The sequence below is a fragment of the Oncorhynchus tshawytscha genome, linkage group LG02 (assembly GCF_018296145.1).
Source record: "Oncorhynchus tshawytscha isolate Ot180627B linkage group LG02, Otsh_v2.0, whole genome shotgun sequence".
Classification (NCBI taxonomy): domain Eukaryota; kingdom Metazoa; phylum Chordata; class Actinopteri; order Salmoniformes; family Salmonidae; genus Oncorhynchus; species Oncorhynchus tshawytscha.
The window spans coordinates 31,374,257-31,396,357 of NC_056430.1; the positions used below are offsets into that span (position 1 = coordinate 31,374,257).

Genomic DNA, 22,101 nt, shown 5'->3' on the forward strand with positions numbered 1-22,101 from the left:
TTCATTCTAATTCTGTAGGGAAACTCAGCAGCTCATCTCACTTCCCCAAAGACCTTATCATGACCTGATACAGCTCAACTATTTAAAACTAAGAAAGTGGTCATAGGGTGGAGCAGCATTTTGATATAAACAGGATCCTAAGAGAGGAGATACTGTAGCTAACTAACCAGAGATCAACAACAGACATGTTGGCCAGGGGCCATCTCAATAGTCTGAACAGGCTTTCATACAACTTATGTTGGTCTCCTGGGAGTTCAAATTACCTGCACAAAGCCATAACAGAATCATAGCTATGATTTAAGGAGTTACCGGACCCTAAGGATGAAGTTAAACCCTGAGGGTCCATACATACAACATATTCAGTAGAAAGAAAAATGTGTGTTGGCTGATGTACATGAGATGGCATGGTAGTTCCTCTCTGCCACCTAGTGTTCTCTTGAGTTATTACATGAAAACGCAACACCAATGTATACTGGACAAAAATATAAACGCAACATGCAACAATTTCAAGTTCATAGAAGGAAATCAGTCAATGTAAACAAATTCATTAAGCGCTAATCTATGGATTTCACGACTGGGCAGGGGCATAGCCATGGGCACCCATTTGGGAGCAAGATCCACTCACTGGGAAGCCAGACCCAGCCAATCAGAATGAGTTTTACAGCACAAAAGGACTTTATTACAGACAGAAATACTCTTCAGCACCCCTCCCCCTCCTCAGACGATCCCGCAGGTGAAGAAGCAGGATGTGGAGTTCCTGGGCTGGCGTGGTTACACGTGGTCTGCAGTTGTGAGGCCAGTTGGATGTACTGTCAAATTCTCTAAAATTACGTTGGAGGTGGCTTATAGTAGAAAAATGAACAAATAGACATTCCTTCAGTCAGCATGCCAATTGCATGCTCCCTCAAAACTGTGGCATTGTTGTGTTGTGTGACAAAACTGCACATTTTAGAGTGGCCTTTTATTTCCCCCAGCACAAGTTGCACCTGTGTAATTAATGATCATGATGTTTCATCAGCTTCTTGATATGCCACTCCTGTTATCTTGGCAAAGTAAAAATGCTCACTAACAGGGATGTAAACAAATTTGTGCACAAAATGTGAGCGAAATAAGCTTTTTGTGCATATGGAACATTTCTGGGATCTTTTATTTCAGCTCATGAAACATGGGACCAACACTTTACATGTAAGCGTTCATATTTTTGTTCAGTATGAAAACATGACTTTTTTAATGTATCCACATGAATCCAAGTTTCAGTCTTTCCTGTTTGTTTTTATCTCTTTTTGTTGGGAGATTATATCTTTCCATTCCTGAGGCAAAGAACAGTTTATTTAAAATCAGTACAAAACAGCACAGAGAATTCCAAATCATACACAAAAGTAACACTATAAAAACAACACAGTATGTTCACATGAGTCTGGGATATGAATTTAAAGGTGGTTACTATTTAGCACTTTGTGACAAATGCATGTGAAATGCACTATACAAATCCAATTTGATTGGTTGATTCATTGATTTGATTGATTGGTTAGTTGATATCAGCCATCAGAGTGAGTTTGCAGTCCCTTGGTATTATGGTATGGCTTACATTACAACACCTTATCCTGGTTCATTTTTCACTGCCACTGGGCAGACAAACAACATCCAAAACAATATCCATCAACAACTACATATCTTTATCCAGCACACCCACAGAGAAAACCTTAGCAAATATATTCAAACGGTAGAAAAATAGAGACACCACAGAGTAAGAGTCACAGGTGCTGTTGGTCTCATAGCTCAACCTTGTCTGTCTGTGAGTCCGAGGCTGATTTGGGGTCAGTTTTAGAGTCCTTGGAAACCTTTTTGACAGGGGCTTTCTCTGCTTTCATTGTAGCTGGCTTCTGCTCTTTTTTGTCTGTCGCTTTAGGTTTCATTTTGCTTGCTGCATGTTTGACGTTTGTTTTTGCTGCTGGTTTAGCCTTGGCTTTGTCCCCTGCTTTAGCCGCTGTTTTAGTCGTCGCTTTGGCCTTTGATGCGTCGGCTGCTTTGGCTTTCGTTTTGACCGCCTCTTTCAACATAGGTTTTTCACCCTCTTTAGCAATTTGTTTTTCTGCCCGATTCTCTGTCGGCTTCTCATCCTTTTTATCTTCTGGGTTTTCAATGACTGTTTCTCCTGGTTCCTCAGGCTTCTTCTCTGCTGGTTCCTCAGGCTTCTTCTCTGCTGGTTCCTCAGGCTTCTTCTCTGCTGGTTTGTCATCTGGTTTGTCTACCTGCATCTGTACTGGGGGTGCAGCTTGACCAAGAAGCACAGCCTGGTCAGGAAGTGTGAGCTGTGGCTCTGAGCTCTCTGTCTTTGTCTCTGTGAACTCTGCGTCCGTAGGAGTGGAGAACATCTTCAGCATCTCTTGAGCTTGGATCCGCTCCTGGAGACACACACACACACACACAAATTAGCTAAGACTGAAGCAAGAGAAACTGATGAAATGTAGATGAATCAATAAGTGGAAAGCATTGCTCTCTCCCTCTCTCAGATTACAAAACAATATATAGCATGATAGAAACAAAGACTATACTTAACTCCAGATGGATTGACTAATAGATATGTTACCTTCTCCTCGTGTTTGGGGTCAAGGGTGAACCACAGGGCCACAGCACACCTCTGTCCCTTAGTGACCGCTCTCACGCCGTGAGGATTCTCCTCCCCAGCCCCAAAACCAACCACACGACCACACTGAGGACGCACCTCCGCCTGGGCAACACAGGGCAGTGACATCAGTCATCATACGGTCAATTAACTTACACCTTAGAGTAAATCAACTGTTTTTACTCTGCATCCCTCAATCCTTCATCATTGATTGAAACTTACTGTGACAGTTTTGGCATCCAGTTCAGTGAAAATGAAATCTCCTCCTTCAAAGTCATCATTTAAATAGAGGATGGCACTAAAACACAACCAGAACAAGAGAAGGGTCTTAAAGACAGTGGTGCATGATGAGACTTGCTGCTGATACCTATGTTATAAGCATATGCAGTGTGTGTGTGTGTGTGTGTGTGTGTGTGTGTGTGTGTGTGTGTGTGTGTGTGTGTGTGTGTGTGTGTGTGTGTGTGTGTGTGTGTGTGTGTGTGTGTGTGTACCTGTAGTCTCTGTGTGTGTATGCGGGTGGTTCTTTGATGCACTTGTTGAGCTCAGAGACCAGAAGGCAGTTGTCTGCATGAACCGGGTGACTCAGGTCGTCACGGTCATCCTGCTTCTCTGTACAGACAGAGGAATGGAAACATATGTTACTGTATGTATATATACTCATACAGACAGGTGGTTAATGTGGGGTTAAATGCCCCATCTTGGATTCGATATACACAACAATACTGTCCCCTGGGGGCCGTCGTAGTGGAGTTTCTCACCGTCGATGGCGGAGCGGCAGACCAGGTGGGAGTAGGAGAAGTAGAGAGGAGAGTCCAGACGGAAGTACGACTCCAGGACCCTACGTACCTTCTCACTCATGTCGAAAAACAGACGGGCACTCTTCAGGGGCACAGTTCCCTCCTGTCCAAACTGTAGAACAGGACAATATCATCAGAAATAGGTGCTTTCTTATAGACAACTCACTGGTAACTGTACATGGATGCCATTAGGCTGAGGCTTTAGAAAGGTTGGAGATAAAGCTGAGGCTAAGAGATGAAACTAGTTGGGGGTTGGGTTTGGGTGAAGTTGGCCATGCTGGTTTAGAGTCAATGTTGGCAGTGCTGGGCTGGTGGTGTTTTGGTTATGGTTGGGTTATCAGGGCTTTAGTGTGTAGGGTCAGTGATGTACCTTAATAGCCTTGAGGACTGTGATTCCTTGGAAGCTCTCGCTGGGGGAGTGTGGGGAGGGAAGGCCTCGGTACCCATCACCTTTCAGCGCAGCCGCCTGACAGACAAACACACACACAGCATCAGCACACACAATGACAGAAGCATGCACACAGTTTTAACACACAGACCATCAGAAGCTCACGCTCCAACACACAGTCAACATACACACACACAATAACACACAGACAGATAGTCCTGACCTGGACTCCCACTCACATTAGAGAGGCGGGTGAGCTCTCTGCACTCGCCCTCCGAGATAAATCCATCCAGTAGAACCCTCTGAGACCCATTCAGCTGCTTAGACGACATGGTAAACTTGATGTCATCAAACAACAGAGGACCACCTGGAAGGGAGACAGGGGGAATGAATATAGAGTGTACAGTCAGAGTGTGCTAGACAGTCCACTGACATTCCCAAACTTCATACTGTGAACCTCCAAAAAACTATGGACAAAGAATGCTATCAGGAAATCTTACCTTCTCGTACGATCTTGGCAATATCAGTCGACTCCTTATTCTTCTCCTCCACCATAGTTTCAATCTCCTTCATCAGATTCCCAATCTCCTCAGTGATCCTTGCTGCAGTCTCCCTGTCTGCCCTGCAGAGGGCGCCAAAGAAGAGGTTACAAGATAAAACATTTTTTTATTTTTTTTATTTAACATTTAACTAGGCAAGTCAGTTAAGAACAAATTCTTATTTTACAATGACGTCCTAACCCGGCCAAACCCTCCCCTAACCCGGACGATGCTGGGTCAGTTGTGCGCCGCCCTATGGGATTCCCGATCACGGCCGGTTGTGATACAGCCCGGGACCAAACCAGGGTCTGTAGTGACGCCTCTAGCACTGAGATGCAGTGCCTTAGACCGCTGCGCCACTCGGGAGCCCAAACATAATGGGGAGCAGATCCTAGTCTGATATTGAGAGCATGCATGTACTAGTGGAGGCTAGTGCACAGGATAATTGTAATGACTTGAATGGAATGAATGGAACAGCATGTTTGATACATTTCCATTCATTACATTCCAGCCATTAAAATGAGCCATTCTTCCAATTTCTCCCTCCAGCAGCCTCTTCTAGTCTGTAAGTGTGTGTTTCTCTTACTTCTGCTTCTCTCTCAGTTTGAGGGGCATAATGTCTGCAGGGGTCCAGGAATCCTGCAAAGGAAGGGGAAGGATGTGAGATCACACATGCTAAAACCCACCTGACAGCAGTCCCCTATCAGGGTGATGTCTTGCTGGTAGAAACAGTGAGACACAAGAGAAGATAAGAGACATGGTAACCTACTGGATCAACAAAGGTGATTCCAAACACTTCAAAAGCAAAGTAAAGCAGCTCCTTCTCCAACAGGGACTGCTGAATGTGCTGTTTTACCACCTGGGAGGGAGAAGAGATGGAGAGAAGTGGGTTGGAGGCATGAGGGATAGGTAGGAAGGTGCAGGTTTTGTTTGTGTGTGTGTGTGTGTGTGTGTGTGTGTGTGTGTGTGTGTGTGTGTGTGTGTGTGTGTGTGTGTGTGTGTGTGTGTGTGTGTGTGTGTGTGTGTGTGTGTGTGTGTGTGTGTGTGTGTGTGTGTGTGTGTGTGTGTGTGTGTGTGTGTGTGTCTAGCAGGTATGGCTGCAGCCTTGTCCTCTCCCAGCACAGCGGAGTAGTAGGCCAGGTTCTGATTCATTACCTCCTCTTCTGGGTGGAACAGCAGGTAGGTCTTAGCACACTCTATGGCCTGCTCATACTTTTCACCTGATGGGGGGATGAGAGAAAGAGAGACATCAATCAGACAGACGAGCAGACTGCCAGGCAGAGGACACATTGATTTGTGAAAGCAAATCACCCTGATTCTAAAAAGGCATGTAGGTGCAGAGTGAATAGGGACTGAGACTCACTGTTGTAGTAGGAGAACTGTAGGTAGTTGAAGTGGGAAGGGAGGAAATCCTCAAATGGCTTGTCCTTTCCTGCGGTGGAGGCTAGCTCCACAGAACAGCTCTGCTTACAGTTCAGAATCTGCATGTAGTGGTCTGACAGTGACATGGGCAGACACAAGAGTACAAGGTTGAAGCTTTTATCCAAAATGTTAGCATGGGGTTCTTTTGGGATTTAGTCTGTCTTAACACCTGTCATGGACTGGAAGAGGTCAGCACTGTACTCCATGTAGTTGTATCCGTCGTAGTCGTAAGCTCCTTCGCAGAGCGCCCGGCACTCCTGGTCCGCGCTGAAGTAGTCTTCCACCGCTGCCTCAAAGTGGTCGATGGCCAGACCGAACGAGTCTGAGCTGTAGTACCGCTTCCCTGCAAGGAACTCTGCCTGGGAGATAGAGTAAAGAGCAAAGTAGGGAGTCAGCAGCCCAGCCACATTCTAATTCAACCCGTTGACCCTACCCAACCTGGTGCCAATAAGGTCCCTTGCCCCTTCCCCTGTCCCATTTGCTTGGCAGTTCCAAGTAGGCAAATTGTTAAGTGGTTACAGTCTGACTATGTGAAGTTCCAAATGTTGTAAATGGTATATAGCTGGTCCATTGTTCCTGGGATAACTGATACATTGTCACTAGAATAACTGGTGCATAGTTACCGTTATAACAGGTGCATTGTCACTGGGATAATGGGTGCATTACTGGGGATTAGTGGTGTCAGTCTCACCATGTGAGGCCAGGCCTCCAGGTCTTTAAAGTCTTCCTCCTGTACTCCAGACATCATCCTGTAGTAGTCCAGGTTCTGCCTCATCTCCATGTGGTCTGGGTTGGCCAGGAAAAATGTGTTGGCCGCTGCCACAGCCTTATCCAGCTTATTGATCTACATAGGGAAGAGAGATATTTAGTGAACAAATCATTAATACAGCATACTGTATCTGTATAAACCTTATACACATTGTGACTCCAAAGGCTTCCCTAAATGCTCCACGTCTCAGAAGTATTTTACAAGACCCCCTGGAATGGTGTAAGAAATGTGTGAGCTGCAATCACCAACATGCTGTTTTCGGAAACTAGTCAATCTCCTATTTAATATAGTAAGTAGTCTTCAATCAGGGGCCATATGTCTCTTTTATAGTTGTTGGTTTAACTTAAAGGCCCAGTTCAGTCAAAAAATAATAATAATTCTGGGAGTTTCCATAGAATGCCAGCAAAAAAAGCCTCCATTTACATGTTGCTTATGAGTGCATTTCACACTACTTTTGGATTCTAATTGTAATTTAAGGCTTATATGAATGTCCTGCTTAACATAATGTTTGTGTCATCACAAATTAACTGCATTATACATACAAACATAATCAACTTTGTCTTCAACCAGTAAAATGGCTCTTCGATTGCTTTTGCTACAGCCAATGACATTAGCAGTCTAGCTAACAATTGCTGCGTCCAAAATAGGTCATTTTAGCGACTGCAAATATAATCAAATATAATCTTAGCGACTGCAATAATACCAACATGTAAGCATATAAGAATGCAAAAGGTGTTTTTGTTTAGAAGTAATAATTATGTTAACGTACGCTATATTAAATGGTGGCAGATGGGATGGCAGTCTTTCTGCATCCTTGATTTGCACACACCCATACCTGACAAAGTCAGTAAGTGGTGTACAGAAACAAACTACTATAACAGCGAGACCCCACTCAGAACACTCACAGTCATAATTATTCCTTGAGAAATTGCTCTTTGCTAAGAAGCTATTTTTTTTTCTTTTTTACCATTTTAATGGATAACATTCACAGTAAGGTATTTAATTGTTATCCAGAAATTATTTAATATGGAGTTAAAAAACGACTGCATTGGAGCCAATATGTAAGCCATAAGGCCTACATATTTTTTCCCATATCTATTGAAATTTGTAAACAGGCTATGAATATGACCTTTGACATTCAGGAACATCTTATAGGCTACATGTATTTACTTAATTTATAGGGCCAACTACTCTTATTACAACGTAATAACAATTTTATAAACAGACAACACAAATAAATATATACATGTGTCACGTTCGTCATAATGATCGGACCAAGGTGCAGCGTGGTAAGCGTACATTCTTCTTTATTATAAGAACGAACACTGAACAAACGAACAAAATAACTAAACGAACTGTGAAGCTAATATGAGTAGTGCAGACAGGCAACTAAACATAGAACAAGAACCCACAAACACAAAAGGGAAAATGGCCACCTAAATATAATCCCCAATCAGAGACAACGATTTACAGCTGCCTCTGATTGGGAACCATATCAGGCCACCATAGACATAAATACCTAGACCTACAAAACCCTAGACAATTCCAAAACTAGCATACCCACCCTCATCACACCCTGACCTAACCAAAATATAAAGAAAAAAGAGATATTAAAGGTCAGAGCGTGACAACATGACTATTCTGTCAAAAATGGAATAAATTCTTGAATGGCACAGTAGCATGCATGAGATCTACGGCGCATGTTGATGACAAGCCCCAAAATCGAGAAGAATCCAGTGTAGGACGTAAATTGTCTACACAGCTAGACTCCACCTAGAGACGTGGCACCGGCTTGGCTTGGGGGGGGACAGAGCACTTATTGTGAAGGACTTGCTTCTTAGTGTTAGTTTAAATGAAATTGGACAAAATAAAAAGTGACATTGCTCTTATATTGACATGCAAGTGTGGTTGATAAATGTGCATGGTAGACCACTTCAAAAAGTGCAATAAGATGACGCAGGCGAATCTTATCCACAACATTGAATAGGCTACTACTGGCTGTATTTGTTTCAAGCCTATGCAATGTCTGAACATTTATTATGCAAAGAACCTATATTGTCGACTCTTTTCACGATGAAAGATATGAACATTTATTATGCATAGGACCCATTTGATCGACAATTTTTACCTTGAAGTATGCGACTTGCAGATAATTGTAAGGGGTTCTCTTCTTAAACTCGAGGTCCACATCTTCAGTGATTTTATGGATAGTTGGTGGTCCAATTTTATCACTTTCACATGTATTTACACAATCAGCCCTTTTCATAATTTTTTGAAAAAAACCAAGATCTTCCACAGAGCCAGCGCCTGGTATTGTCACAACTATGCTGGATAAAGGCTCTCCGAAAGCGCTCTGGTTTGCACAAATTATCCTGCAATGCGCCTTCACCCTGCGTATCGCAGCCTTGTTCCGAAGCGCCCGCTCCATGTTCAGGATGACCGTCATCCAGTCACCCTTATAGTATGCTTCTACCGCTGTGTCGAACAGCAGATCATACGGCTCGAGAATAACATTACTACTGAGCTGCACATCTGAAAGGCCATAAGAGATGAGGCAAACGACTAAAATCGCTAAACCCAACCGGCACTCCATTCTGGAAAATGGGGCCTCTACGTGGGATGGTAAGCTGGAAAAGAGCACTCGTCGGTAGAGAGGGGAACTGGAAGTTTATCCGGGGCTGCAAACTTCTGTCGGGGGTGGAGTTAACGCAGAGCCGCTGAGCTGAACAGCCCAGGGCGCACAGCGCCCCTGTCCATTCTGCCGCAGCAGCTGCAAGACAACATCCAGGTCCAGTAGAAAAATAATAAATTGCTCATATCCAATTGCTTGACTTCACTATTACAGTGTGATAACAACGCAGAAGAAAAATAGGCACAAAGTCTCACAACAATTTTGGTGTAGGTCACGGTTTCCCAAATGGCAGCCAATTATTATATCTATTTTTTATTTAACCTTTATTTAACTAGGCAAGCCAGTTAAGAACACATTCTTATTTACAATGACGGCCCACACCGGCCAAACCTGGACGACGCTGGGCCAATTGTGCGCCGCCCTGTGGGACTCCCAATCACTGCCGGTTGTGATACAGCCTGTATTTGGCCCAAAACATTTTCATTGTTGGATATACAACACTGTAAAAACACCAGGAATTCAGCTTCAAGTGATTTTAATTTTGGAAATCTGTTCCCACACATAGTTCTAATAGAGAGACATGTGATCATATACAAATGTAAGCAGGGTTTGAAATTATTATGTTTTATTCAAATATTATATCTGTTGGCTTTAAATGGCAGAATATCTCATGTCAAAATGAATATTCTGCCATGGCTGAATTTCTGTAATTCAATGCTTCCCATGTCTCCCCCTTCTGGCTTTTGGGATAAAATTCATAGTGCAGTTACAAAATTCATATGGCAAGGTAAGCAATCCCAGATAAAATTAACAAAAAGGTAGGAAAGGGGAAGATAAAGAAGCTGAGGAAGTTCTTCACCCTACTCTGCTGATGATAATTTTTCTCTGCTCATACAAGAGTAATACAAGAGTAAATTATTTAAATTCTGATTTATCAGGGGGTGCTGCAGCAACCTCAGCACCCCTACTTCCCACAGCTATTACTATCCGTCCCAAACCTTAAATACGTAGTATTTCGAGGCACTATAGCATTTCACCTCATTCTAAATTGGTTTAAACACAATTATTCCGCCCCCTGGTTGACTAAAGAGATAAATATGGTGTCTCCTATTGCCATGGAAGAGGTTGTCTTCACGGATATATTTTAGAAAGGCTGTAACGTAACAAAATGTGGAAAAAGTCAAGGCGTCTGAATACTTTCCGCATGCACTGTACGCATGTATGAGCCATATACCCACTTTTTGTCAGTGGGCATTGCATATACTCACTTCTTAATCCCTATTGATGCATATCAAAGTAGTGTAGTGTCGGTATAAGACTTATCAATTCTGTAGTACAATAGAGAAATCATACACAAAGTAGCCTACACAATCGCAAAGCACGTGAAATATATTGTGTTGTTATCTACCCTTACCAACTGGGGTGGCCCATCAGGAAGTCCAGGATCCAGTTGCAGAGGGAGGTGTTTAGTCCCAGGTTCCTTAGCTTATTGATGAGCTTTGAGGGCACTATGGTGTTGAATGTTGAGCTGTAGTCAGTGAATAGCATTCTCACATAGGTGTTCCTTTTGTCCAGGTGGGAAGGGCAGTGTGGAGTGCAATAGACATTGCATCATCTGTGGATCTGCTGGGGTGGTATGCAAATTGGAGTGGGTCTAGGGTTTCTGGGATAATGATGTTGATCTGAGCCATGACCAGCCTTTTAAAGCACTTCATGGCTACAGACGTGAGTGCTACGGGTCGATAGTCATTTAGGCAGGTTACCTTAGTGTTCTTGGGCACAGGCACTATAGTGGTCTGCTTAAAACATGTTGGTATTACAGACTTGGACAGGAAGAGGTTGAAAATGTCAGTGAAGACACTTGCCAGTTTGTCAGCTCATGCTCGCAGTACACATCCTGGTGATCCGTCTGGCCCTGCGGCCTTGTGAATGTTGACCTGTTTAACTTCTTATGTCTGGGGGTCAGTATTGAGTAGCTTGGATGAATAAGGTGCCCAGAGTAAACTGACTGCTACTCAGGTCCAGATATGCATGTTATTAGTAGATTTGGATAGAACACACTCTGGAGTTTCTAAAACGGTTTGAATGATGTCTGCTAGTATAACAGAACTAGGTTTTCAAGTCTTTGCCTATCCAAGATACAGTGTTTAATTTGGTCCGATTGCACTTCCTAAGGCTTCCACTAGATGTCAACAGTCTTTAGAACCTTGTTTCAGGCTTCTACTGTGAAGAGGAAGCGAATAAGAGCTGTTTGACTAAGGGGTCTGGCAGAATGCCATGAGATAAATTGCGCGTGCGGCCGTGAGAGCGAGCTGCATTCCCTTTCATTACTAAAGACAAAGGAATTGTCCAGTTGGAACATTATTGAATATTTATGATAAAAACAGCCTAAAGATTGATTCTATACATCGTTTGACATGTTTCTATGAACTGTAATAGAACTTTTTGACTTTTTGTCTGGACCTAGTGCTCGCACCTTGTGAATTTGGATTTGTGAACTAAATGCGTAAACAAAAAGGAGGTATTTGGACATAAATTATGGACTTTATCAAACAAAATAAACATTTATTTTGGAACTGGGATTCCTGGGATTGCATTCCGATGAAGATCATCAAAGGTAAGTGAAGATTTATAATGCTATTTCTGACTTCTGTTGACTCCACAACATGGCTGGTATCTGTATAGCTTGTTTTGGTCTCTGAGCACTGTACTCAGATTATTCCATGGTGTGCTTTTGCTCTAAAGCTTTTTTGAAATCTGACACAGCGGTTGCATTAAGGAGAAGTATATCTTTAATTTCATGCATAACACTTGTATTTTCATGAACATTTATGATGAGAATTTCTGTAAATTGATGTGACTGCAAAATCACCGGATGTTTTGGAAGTGAAACATTACTGAACGTAACGAGCCAATGTAAACTGAGATTTTTGGATATAAATATGAACTTTATCGAACAAAACATACATGTATTGTGTAACATTGTTGTGTAACATGAAGTCCTATCTGATGAAGATCATCAAAGGTTAGTGATTCATTTTGTCTCTATTTCTGCTTTTTGTGACTCTTCTCTTTGGCTGGAAAAATGGCTGTGTTTTTATGTGACAAGGCACTGACCTAACATATTCACGTGGTATGCTTTCGTCGTAAATCCTTTTTGAATTCGAACACTGTGGTGGGATTAACAACAGGTTTATCTTTAAAATGGTGTATAATACTTGTATGTTTGAGGAATTAAAATTCTGTTGTTTGAATTTGGCGCCCTGCACTTTCACTGGCTGTTGTCAAATCGATCCCATTAACAGGATTTCAGCCGTAAGAAGTTTTAAAGGACTTACTCACATTGGCTGCGGAGAGTGTGATCACACAGTCTTCCAGGAACAGCTGGTGCTCTCATGCATGTTTCAGTGTTATTTGTTCTCGAAGTGAGCATAGAAGTAGTTTAGCTCGTCTGGTAGGCTTGTGCCACTGAGCAGCTCTCAGCTGTGCTTCCCTTTGTAGTCTAATGGTTTGCAAGCTGTGCGTCAGAGACGGTATTGTACGATTCGATCCTGTATTGATGCTTTGCCTGTTTGATGGTTCGTTGGAGGGCATAGCGGGATTTCTTATAAGCTTCTTGGTTAGAGTCCTGCTTCTTGAAACTGGCAACTCTAGCCTTTAGCTTAGTGCGGATGTTGCCTGTAATCCATGGATTCTGGTTGAGCTATGGTCACTGTGGGGACAACGTCATCGATGCACTTATTGATGAAGCCAATGATTGATGTGATGTACTCTTCAAAGCCATCGGAGGAATCCCGGAACATATTCCAGTCTGTGCTAGCAAAACAGTCCTGTAGCTTAGCATCTGCTTCATCTGACCACTTTTTTATGGATCTAGTCACTGGTGCTTCCTGCTTTAATTTTTGCTTTAATCAGGAATCAGGAGGATAGAATTATGGTCAGATTTGCCAAATGGAGGGCGAGGGAGAGCTTTGTATGAGTCTCTGTGTGTGGAGTAAAGGTGGTCCAGATTTTTTTTGCCTCTGGTTGCACATTTAACATGCTGATAGCTCACAGTAGAATGACATCGGTAGAACTATTACTTCCCATTGCAAAAAAAACATTTCACATTTAGCACACAAAGTAACCCGTGACAGGCAACTGCCTGTAAACACTCAGTCCAGTTCCAAGTGAATGATGGCAGGCCCGTGTGGTAAATTGCTTGTTTGTATAAAGAACTACTGTTGCTCTGATTGGCTATAGCACATCGGTCTGTGTAGATTCCAGTCTTGAACAAGACAGAGGTTTTTATTTGGTTTTATTTGCTGCAGTGTCTATTACATTATCCAAATGGACGGCCGCTTTCCCATTCTATAATGCTATAGAATTTTCACAAATGTCTTAGTATACGTAATTCCCTAACGTTCTAAGAATTTATGAAAAAGTTAAATTGGCCATATCTAAGTGGTCGCTTGTCAAATCTTTTTTTTCTTCTTCTAAGTGTCCTCCATTAAGGGCCCTACCATTAAGTCAAAATGTGATTGGTTGATTCCATTGTCACTCCAAAATGTTTGCCCTAATAAAGTTGAATGGCAGATGCCTTTATCTAGCTTTTGATGGTTGACTTAGTTAGATAGACCAGGAAAGATAAATCCTAATTGGAACTTTTTTTCTCTTCCGTGTTAACCCGTTCCTTTCCAACAAAAACTGAATAGATTAAATCGGAACATCTTGGGGGAAAAAATTACTTTTCGGAATGTCTAAAGAATCCATATGTTGTTCTGAAATATGAACACAGATATACTGGACATTTTGAACATTATTTTGGTGGTGATTTGACAAAATTACAATCATGGTCTTGAAATGGACTTGCATTTTTCTGGTCTTGGTCTTGACTCAGACTCAGACCCCTTGTCCGCCTCCCAGGTCTCGGTCTGTACTCGGTCTCATCCATCCCTCCGGTCTTGGTCTTGACTCAGACTCAGACCCCTTGTCCGCCTCACAGGTCTCGGTCTGTACTCGGTCTCATCCATCCCTCCGGTCTTGGTCTTGACTCAGTCTCAGACCCCTTGTCTGCCTCCCGGTCTCGGTCTGTACTCGGTCTCATCCATCCCTCCGGTCTTGGTCTTGACTCAGACTCAATTTGCTCCGGTCTTGGATCGGCCTCGTTTTAGTTGGTCTCGAACACAACACACAACAGGGAGATTTACAGTTGAAGTCGGAGGTTTACATACACCTTAGCCAAGTACATTTAAAGTCAGTTTTTCACCATTCCTGACATTTAATCCTAGTAAAAATGACCTCTCTTTGGTCAGTTAGGATCACCACTTTATTTTAAGAATGTCACTGTGCACAACTGTCACTGTGCACAATATTGTCATCCAAATAAGCAGCTGTGTACTCACTGTGCAGCCGTAAGATGCGGGCCATGAGTCGCTGAAAGGTCACTGGTGCCCCGTGGAGCCAGAAAGGAAGAACCCGGTAGCGGTATAGCCCCACCCTCGGGGTGGAAATGGCCGTCTTCTCCCGGGAGGCCGCTGCCAACGGCACCTGCCAGTACCCCTTCATCAGGTCCAACGTGCTGACGTATCTCGCCCTACCCAAGCGGTCGATCAGTTCGTCCACCCGGGGTATGGGATAGGCGTCGAACTTAATGACCTCGTTCAGGCCCCGGAAGTCATTGCAGAAGCGGACGGTTCCGTCCGGTTTCAGACCAGCACTATAGGGCTAGACCACTCACTGTGGGATTCCTCCAGTATCCCCATCTCTAGCATTGTCATCACTTCCCGCTGGACCGCCACCCTCCGGGCTTCTGGTATCCGGTATGACCATTTACGTACTTTTTCTCCCGGACGTGTGTGGATAGGATGTTCCACAAGATCCGTGCGCCTCGGCACCTCTGAGAACACGGCCGTATTCTGCAGGACCAACTCTCTGAGCTCTTGACGTTGGGTCGGGCTGAGGTCTTCCCCCATTGCAACTTCGACCGAGGGCAGGCTCTGCTGTGGCCGGGTCCACTTTACGCACAGCGCCTCTCGTGCATGCCATTTCTTCAACAAGTTCACATTGTAAAGCTGGAGGAGTTTTCTCCATCCCGTTTGGCGGACCTTGTAATTGACGTCGCCTACCCGCGCAACAATGTCGTATGGCCCATGCCACGTAGCCAGGAATTTACTCTCCATTGTAAGGATCAGCACCAAGACCTTCTCACCTGGGTGGAACTCTCACGGTTGGGCCCTCCAGTTGTGGACACACTCCTGGGCGCGTTGCGCCTGGGCCATGTGCTCCCTCACCATTGGCCAAATTGCCGTCATCCTCTCCCTCATCTCCTCCACATGTTCTACAACACTGCGAAGGGGGGGTTTGGCTGCTCTTCCCAGACCTCTTTGGCTAGGTCCAGCAGTCTGCGGGGCCGACGGCCATACAGGAGCTCAAAGGGGGAGAACCTAGTGGAGGCTTGGGGTACCTCGTGCACTGAGAACATCAGGTGGGGCAGCAGCTGGTCCCAGTTCCTCCCGTCTCTCTCGATGACCTTCTTCAGCATCTGCTTTAGGTTCTTATTCAAGCGTTCAACTAGCCCGTCCATTTGTGGATGGTACACACTTGTCCTCACCTGTTTTATTCGTAATAGATTGCAGACATCTTTCATCATACGAGACATGAATGCGGTGCCCTTGTCGGTCAGAATTTCCCGCGGAATACACATCCAGCTAAATAAATGGAAGAGCTCCTGTGCGATACCTTTTGCTGCCACCATGCATAACGGGATTACCTTAGGATACCGGGTGGCGTAATCCACGATTACCAGGATGTATTGGTGTCCCCTCGCAGTCTTCACCAATGGACCCACCAGATCCATTGCCACCCGCTCAAATGGCACTCCTATAATGGGCAAGGGAACCAAAGGGTTTCTATAATGTACCCTCAGAGCTGTGATCTGGCACTCCGGGCAACTACAGCAGTAGTCCTCCACTGCGCTCTTGACTCCGGGCCAGTGGAACCGGTTCCCGATCCGCTCCCTGGTTTTCTCCATCCCCAGGTGTGCCCCAAGCAGGTGGGTGTGGGCAAGGTGCAACACAGTCCTTACATACTGGCTGGGTATGAGTAACAAGTCTTTTGTCTCCCCATTGTGCTTTACTACCTGATAAAATAAATTATGTTTGATGGTGAAGTGGGGGTAGCGACACTCACTTACCTCAGGTAACAGCATTCCATCCACCACGATCACCTGGCCCCTAGCGTTCTGGAGATTGGGGTCTTCTAACTGGGTCATCCCGAACTGACCCGTGAGGATTACCGTTTCGGGAGGTCCGTCAGGGTCCTCCACCTCCATAAAGGGGAGCCTGAGGTCTTCCTCGCACAGTGGCTCGTTTGCCAGAGCAGGGTCGTCTCCCTCCTCCAGGTCAAACTCAGGCCCAGTGGACACCTCTCGAAGCGGGGTATGGGTTGTGCAGGCCACCATCCTTTTTCCTTTTCTTCCTAGCTCACGTGCGTACCTCCCCAGGTCCCTCCTCCACAGTGCCTGGAAGAGAGGGCAATCTCGACCGAGGAGAAGGGACACGTGCAGGTTAGGAACAGCCACCACGTGCATCTGGCACTCCCCATTGGGGTGGTTATCCTCACCGGCACAGTTGGGTACCTCTTCGTGTCCCCATGTACACAGGACACTCACCTCCTCGTCCCTCAGTTCATCCTTCCCCTCTTGTGTGAGCCACTGCGGGTGGGCCAGGGTCACCATATTGCCGGAGTCCAGCAGAGCGCTGGTGTCAATGCCATTGATTCGTACAGGAACCATCGGAGAGGCTGTCTCGGTGTGCGCCCAACAGGAGGTGACAACTTACCATCCGGGTTACCCCGGAGCTGGGGGATGCGGAGGGCATGACCCCCTTCCAGCCGGGACAATTCCGTGCAAGGTGTCCCGGCTCACTGCACTCATAGCAGCGTCTCTGATATAGGGCCAGCAGCGGTCGACATAGTCAGTTTGGGTCACCCTCCTGCTTCACGGCCTCAGCTGGTTCCATCTGGGCCCCCTTCAGCCCCTCGCCTCTCTTTGTGTTGTTCGTTCCCCTCGCCCCATCCCCTCTCTCCGCCCGGGCCCCTCTCAGCAGGTCCAGGGTGTTCTGGTGAGTTTCCACAGCAGTCAGCCATTCCTCAGGGCTCTGGGGGTTCTGCATGCTCAACGTCTTCTTCATCTCGTATGGCAGGGCCCGAAGGTATCGATGCAGGACGAGCTTGTCGATCATCGGGAGGGACGGTACTTCCGTCAGTAGCCAGCCCTTGGTCAGGCGCACCAGGTCGCTCATCTGAGCACGGGGGAAAAGGCCCCGTCGTGGACCAGTTGTGCACGGCATGCGAGGCTGAATCCATAATGGCTCAGGATCTCACATTTGAGTCCTTCACAATTCATGGCCTGATCAGCATTTAAGTCAAAGTAGGCCTTCTGGGACTTCCCGGAGAGGTAGGGTGCCAACAGGCTGGCCCACTTGGGCTTGGGCCATCCTTCCCTCTGAGGCGTCCTCTCGAAGGTGCACAAATACGTCTCCACGTCATCTTCCTCCCTTAGCCAGGAACTGATTCGGGTCAGACTCCTAAGCCATCCCAGCCTTCAACTGGGCAATCTCTGCTACCAGTCTGGTTTTGTTGGTGCTGCTCCTCCAGTGCTTGCTCCTGGAGAGCCTGTTGCTTCTGCTGGCTGAGGATAAACTGAGCCACCAGCTCCTCCTTGGTAATCTCCGTATTCTCGACCCCATGGCACCCAAAGCTGCTGAGTTGCCAGCATTCTCCACCACATGTGGTAAACCGTGGGATGTTGGGTTGAGCGTGCAGAGATTAACACAGAGACAGGGAGGTTTTAGTCCGCAAACACAACTTTAGTAGGCCGTAAAATAGACATAACAAAGAAAATCAGGTAGGTTTGGCTTAGTCCTTCTTCTCAGCTTTGGCTCTGTGTCAGTCTCTCCCGGGTTCTCTCTCACTGTGTGCCACAGTGTTCCTTTTATGTGGCCTCCCTGGCTGGTTGGCACTTTCCCCTAATTACCTCCACTTGGAGCTATCCGTGTAAGGGTGCCCAGCTCATGTACTCCCAGCAGAGGGAGCCAACGTCGCATCACATACCTCCCCTCTATTACCACCCCTGGGGTAGACCTCCTGGGATACCACAATATATATATATATATATATATATATATATATATATATATATATATATATATATATATATATATATATATATATGTGAACTAGGCCTTTATTATACTGGTCTAAGTAAAACTACTTTAAACTTCTACTTAAGTAGTTTTTGGGGTGTATCTGTTCTTTACTATTTATATTTCTGTCTAATTTTACTCCACTACATTCCTAAAGAAAATATGTACTTTTTACTCCCATACATTTTCCTTGACACCAAAAAGTACATGTTATATTTCATGCTCAAGCAGGACAGAATTATCGTCCAATTCATGCACCTATCAATATAACGCATTGTCATTCCTACTGCCTATGATCTGGCGGATTCACTAAACACAAATACTACATTTCTAAATTATTTTGGAGTGTTGGAGTGTGCCCCAGTCTGTCCATGAAAAAATAATGAACATTGTGCCATCTGGTTTTGCTTAATATAAGGAATTTGATGTAAAGCATTTACTTTTACTCAAGTATGATAGTTGAATACTTTTTTGTTTTAAAAAAAACGTTTGTTTTGTACTTAAGTACATTTAAAACAAAATACTTTTAGACTTTTACTCAAGTAGTATTTTACTGGGGGATTTTTTTACCTTTACTTGAGTCATTTTCTATTAATTTAAAAGTACAGTGTATTTACTTTTACTCAAGTATAAAAATTGAGTACATTTCACACCACTGCTCCAGTCGTTGTGTTTTTTTCCAACAGTATTAGTGAACTAGGCCTTTATTACTCCAGAAGACAGCACAGTCTGAGCGAAGAACCTTTCCTCAGAAGTTCCTTGAGTTTTCAAAAAGGCACTTGAAAGACAGAGCATAAGGCAAAGTATTCTGTGGTCTGATGAGACAAAAATGGAACTCTTTGGCCTGAATGCAAAGCGCTATGTCTGGAGAAACCAGGCACAGCTCATCACCGGTCTACCACCATCCCTACCGTGAAGCATGATGGTGGCATCATCATGCTATGTGGATGCTTTTTAGCAGCAGGGACTGGGAGACTGGTAAGGATAGAGGAACAATGAATGGAGCCAAATACAGGCAAATCCTTGATGAGAATCTGCTTCAGAGTGCAAACGACCTTATAGTGGGTTGAAGATTTTACTTCCAACAGGACAATGACTGCAAGCATACAGCCAAAGCAACACTGGAATGGCTTGGGAACAAGAATGTGAAAGTCCTTGAGTGGCCCAGCCAAAGTCCAGTCTTGAATCCCATTGAAAATCTGTGGAAAGATTTCACTGCCACTCCCCATCTAATTTAACAGAGCTTGAGAAAATCTGCAGGGAAGAATGGGAGAAAATCCCCAAATCAGTGCAAAGCTGATAGATATACCCAAGACGACTCAAAGCTGTAATTGCGGCCAAAGGTGTTTCTAAATAGTATTGACTCAGGGTGTGAAAATTAATTTGCAAACATTTCTAAAAACATGTTTTTCACTTTATCATTATGGGTAATGTACATTTTGAATTCAGTCTGTAACACAAAATGTGGAATAAGTCAAGGTGTATGAATGTTTTCTGAAGTCACAAGAGAGGAGGTAGGCCCACCTCTTTTTGTTTCACTTTTCTTGACATAACAATTGTATTATTACAAAGTCCTGTGTGATCAATATGATAAATTCTCTGGATTTTTATTTGTGTCAGTCTACAGATACATGTGGTATAAACTGTAAATTGACATGAATATTGTACCTGTAACCTTCCCTGTGAGGTTGACCATGCAGTTGGGTTGGAACAGTGAGGAGGCATAAGAAGATGTCTTTTTTTCTTGACAAAGTTGGGCTTCTTATTTGCAGGTGAATAATTAATTTAGCCGGTGACTGTACAGTCCTTTACATAAACAAACAAACAAACGACTGTCACGAACGTCGTCAGGGAAATGACCGGACCAAGGTGCAGCGCGGTGAGCGTACATTTCTCTTTATTTTAAATGTCGCCAACAAAACAAGAAACAACAAAAACGAACGTGAAGCTTACTAAGGCTATACAGGCCACTAACAAAGTCAACTACCCACAACTACAACTACCCACAACTACCCGCTGACAAGGTACAAATCTGTCGTTCTGCCCCTGAACAGGCAGTTAACCCACTGTTCCTAGGCCGTCATTGAAAATAAGATGCGGGACGCAGACCCTGCTCCACCCCTGGCCTCCCCCACTTTGGTGGCACCTCTGGTGAGAGGATCCTCGTCGCCGACCCCGGACTGGGGACCATCACCGGAGGCTTCGACCATCGCTGGAGGCTCCGGACTGGGGTACCTCGCCGCCGGGCTCGGACTGGGGACCCTCGCCACCGGAGGCCCCGGACTGGGGACCGTCGCCGGAGACTCCGGACTGGGGACCGTCGCCTGAGGCTCCGGACTGGAGACCGATACTCTCCAGCCTTTTCCCAGGGTCCCTTGCCTTCCAAGATCTCCTCCCATGTCCATTCCTCCAGAAAACGCTGTTCCTCCCGGCCATGCCGCTTGGTCCGTTTGTGGTGGGTAGTTCTGTCATGAACATCGTCAGGGAAATGACCGGACCAAGGTGCAGCTTAGTGAGCGTACATTTCTCTTTATTTTAAATGTCACCAACAAAACTACGAACAATAAAAACGACCGTGAAGCTTACTAGGGCTATACAGGCCACTAACAAAGACAATTACCCACAACTAAGGTGGAAAAACAGGCTGCCTAAGTATGATTCCCAATCAGAGACAACGATAGACAGCTGCCTCTGATTGGGAACCACACTCGGCCAAACACACAGAAATACAAAATATAGAATGCCCACCCCACATCACACCCTGACCTAACCAAATAGAGAAATAAAACGGCTCTCTAAGGTCAGGGCGTGACAACGACAATTAACAAAAGTAGGCCTAATAAACTCAAATGAAAACCCAGACTCAATAATTGCCTGTTCATCTGTCTCATCTCGTCTAACAAACAAAGCAATGACAAGATTCTTGTAGCAATACCCATAATGCATCACAAACCCTACCAATTACCAAATTGACAATACAACTTCAATAAAGGTATGAAAAGGTATACAAACACATTGAGGTAATATATTCCACATGAAAATAAATGTGATACTCAACCTGTAAATCATGTCTGGACATTCATAATTGCAAGTCCTTACAACAAGTGATGGAGGACATAAGGTCAATCCTCAACCCCCCAGAAATCTGTCATTCTGCCCCTATAAATAAGAATTTGTTCTTAACTGACTTGTCTAGTTAAATAAAATATTGTCTTTTCACAAAGCTGAAGCAACCAGAGGAGCATATACAACTGTGAATGTGTATATGGCAGGCCCCTCATATAATTATGTTCCGGCCAGACCATCTGCTCCAGAAAAAGTCATCCCACAGCTGGTTCGACAACAGCTCCCATCTATTTTTGTGCAGTGTGACTGACCTCACCTAGACTTTCGACACTTGTTATTACCCACAACCAAAATAAATGTTGGTGTCCATGACCTGGACCAGAATCTGTCACAATACACCTATGGGTTTAAATCATTTGGAATGTTTTGAATTTGTTGATAAGGTGACACCCATATTGTGCCATACTCGTCTGTATAGCCATATAAAACTTTTTTTTTAAGGAAAAATAACAAAAACTAGCACAACCTCGTCAAGAGCCAAAGCTCCCTTATAGCCTATAGACCTATTGTCCCAAATGACTAATAGGCCTATATGTTCAGTTAGGCTAGATGTGGCCTTCTTGCAATAGGCTGAGAAATTAGGCCTGTCAGAATGTACCATCCCTAATATTTGACAT

General features: G+C 44.6%; 1 protein-coding gene across 1 annotated transcript; it reads right to left on the minus strand.

The window, feature by feature from the left end:
- Window positions 1–1,191: 1,191 nt before the first annotated feature.
- p3h1 (prolyl 3-hydroxylase 1) lies at window positions 1,192–9,238 on the minus strand. The gene is made up of 15 exons (XM_042296524.1): window positions 8,670–9,238; window positions 6,464–6,616; window positions 5,942–6,131; window positions 5,714–5,845; window positions 5,434–5,570; window positions 5,120–5,212; window positions 4,937–4,989; window positions 4,312–4,433; window positions 4,051–4,178; window positions 3,794–3,889; window positions 3,385–3,535; window positions 3,118–3,235; window positions 2,849–2,924; window positions 2,591–2,731; window positions 1,192–2,405 (listed from the first exon to the last, which is right to left on the minus strand). The coding sequence occupies exons 1-15, from the start codon at window positions 9,132–9,134 to the stop codon at window positions 1,773–1,775; spliced, it is 2,688 nt and encodes an 895-aa protein (XP_042152458.1). The 5' UTR covers window positions 9,135–9,238; the 3' UTR covers window positions 1,192–1,772.
- Between the last annotated feature and the right edge of the window lie 12,863 nt (window positions 9,239–22,101).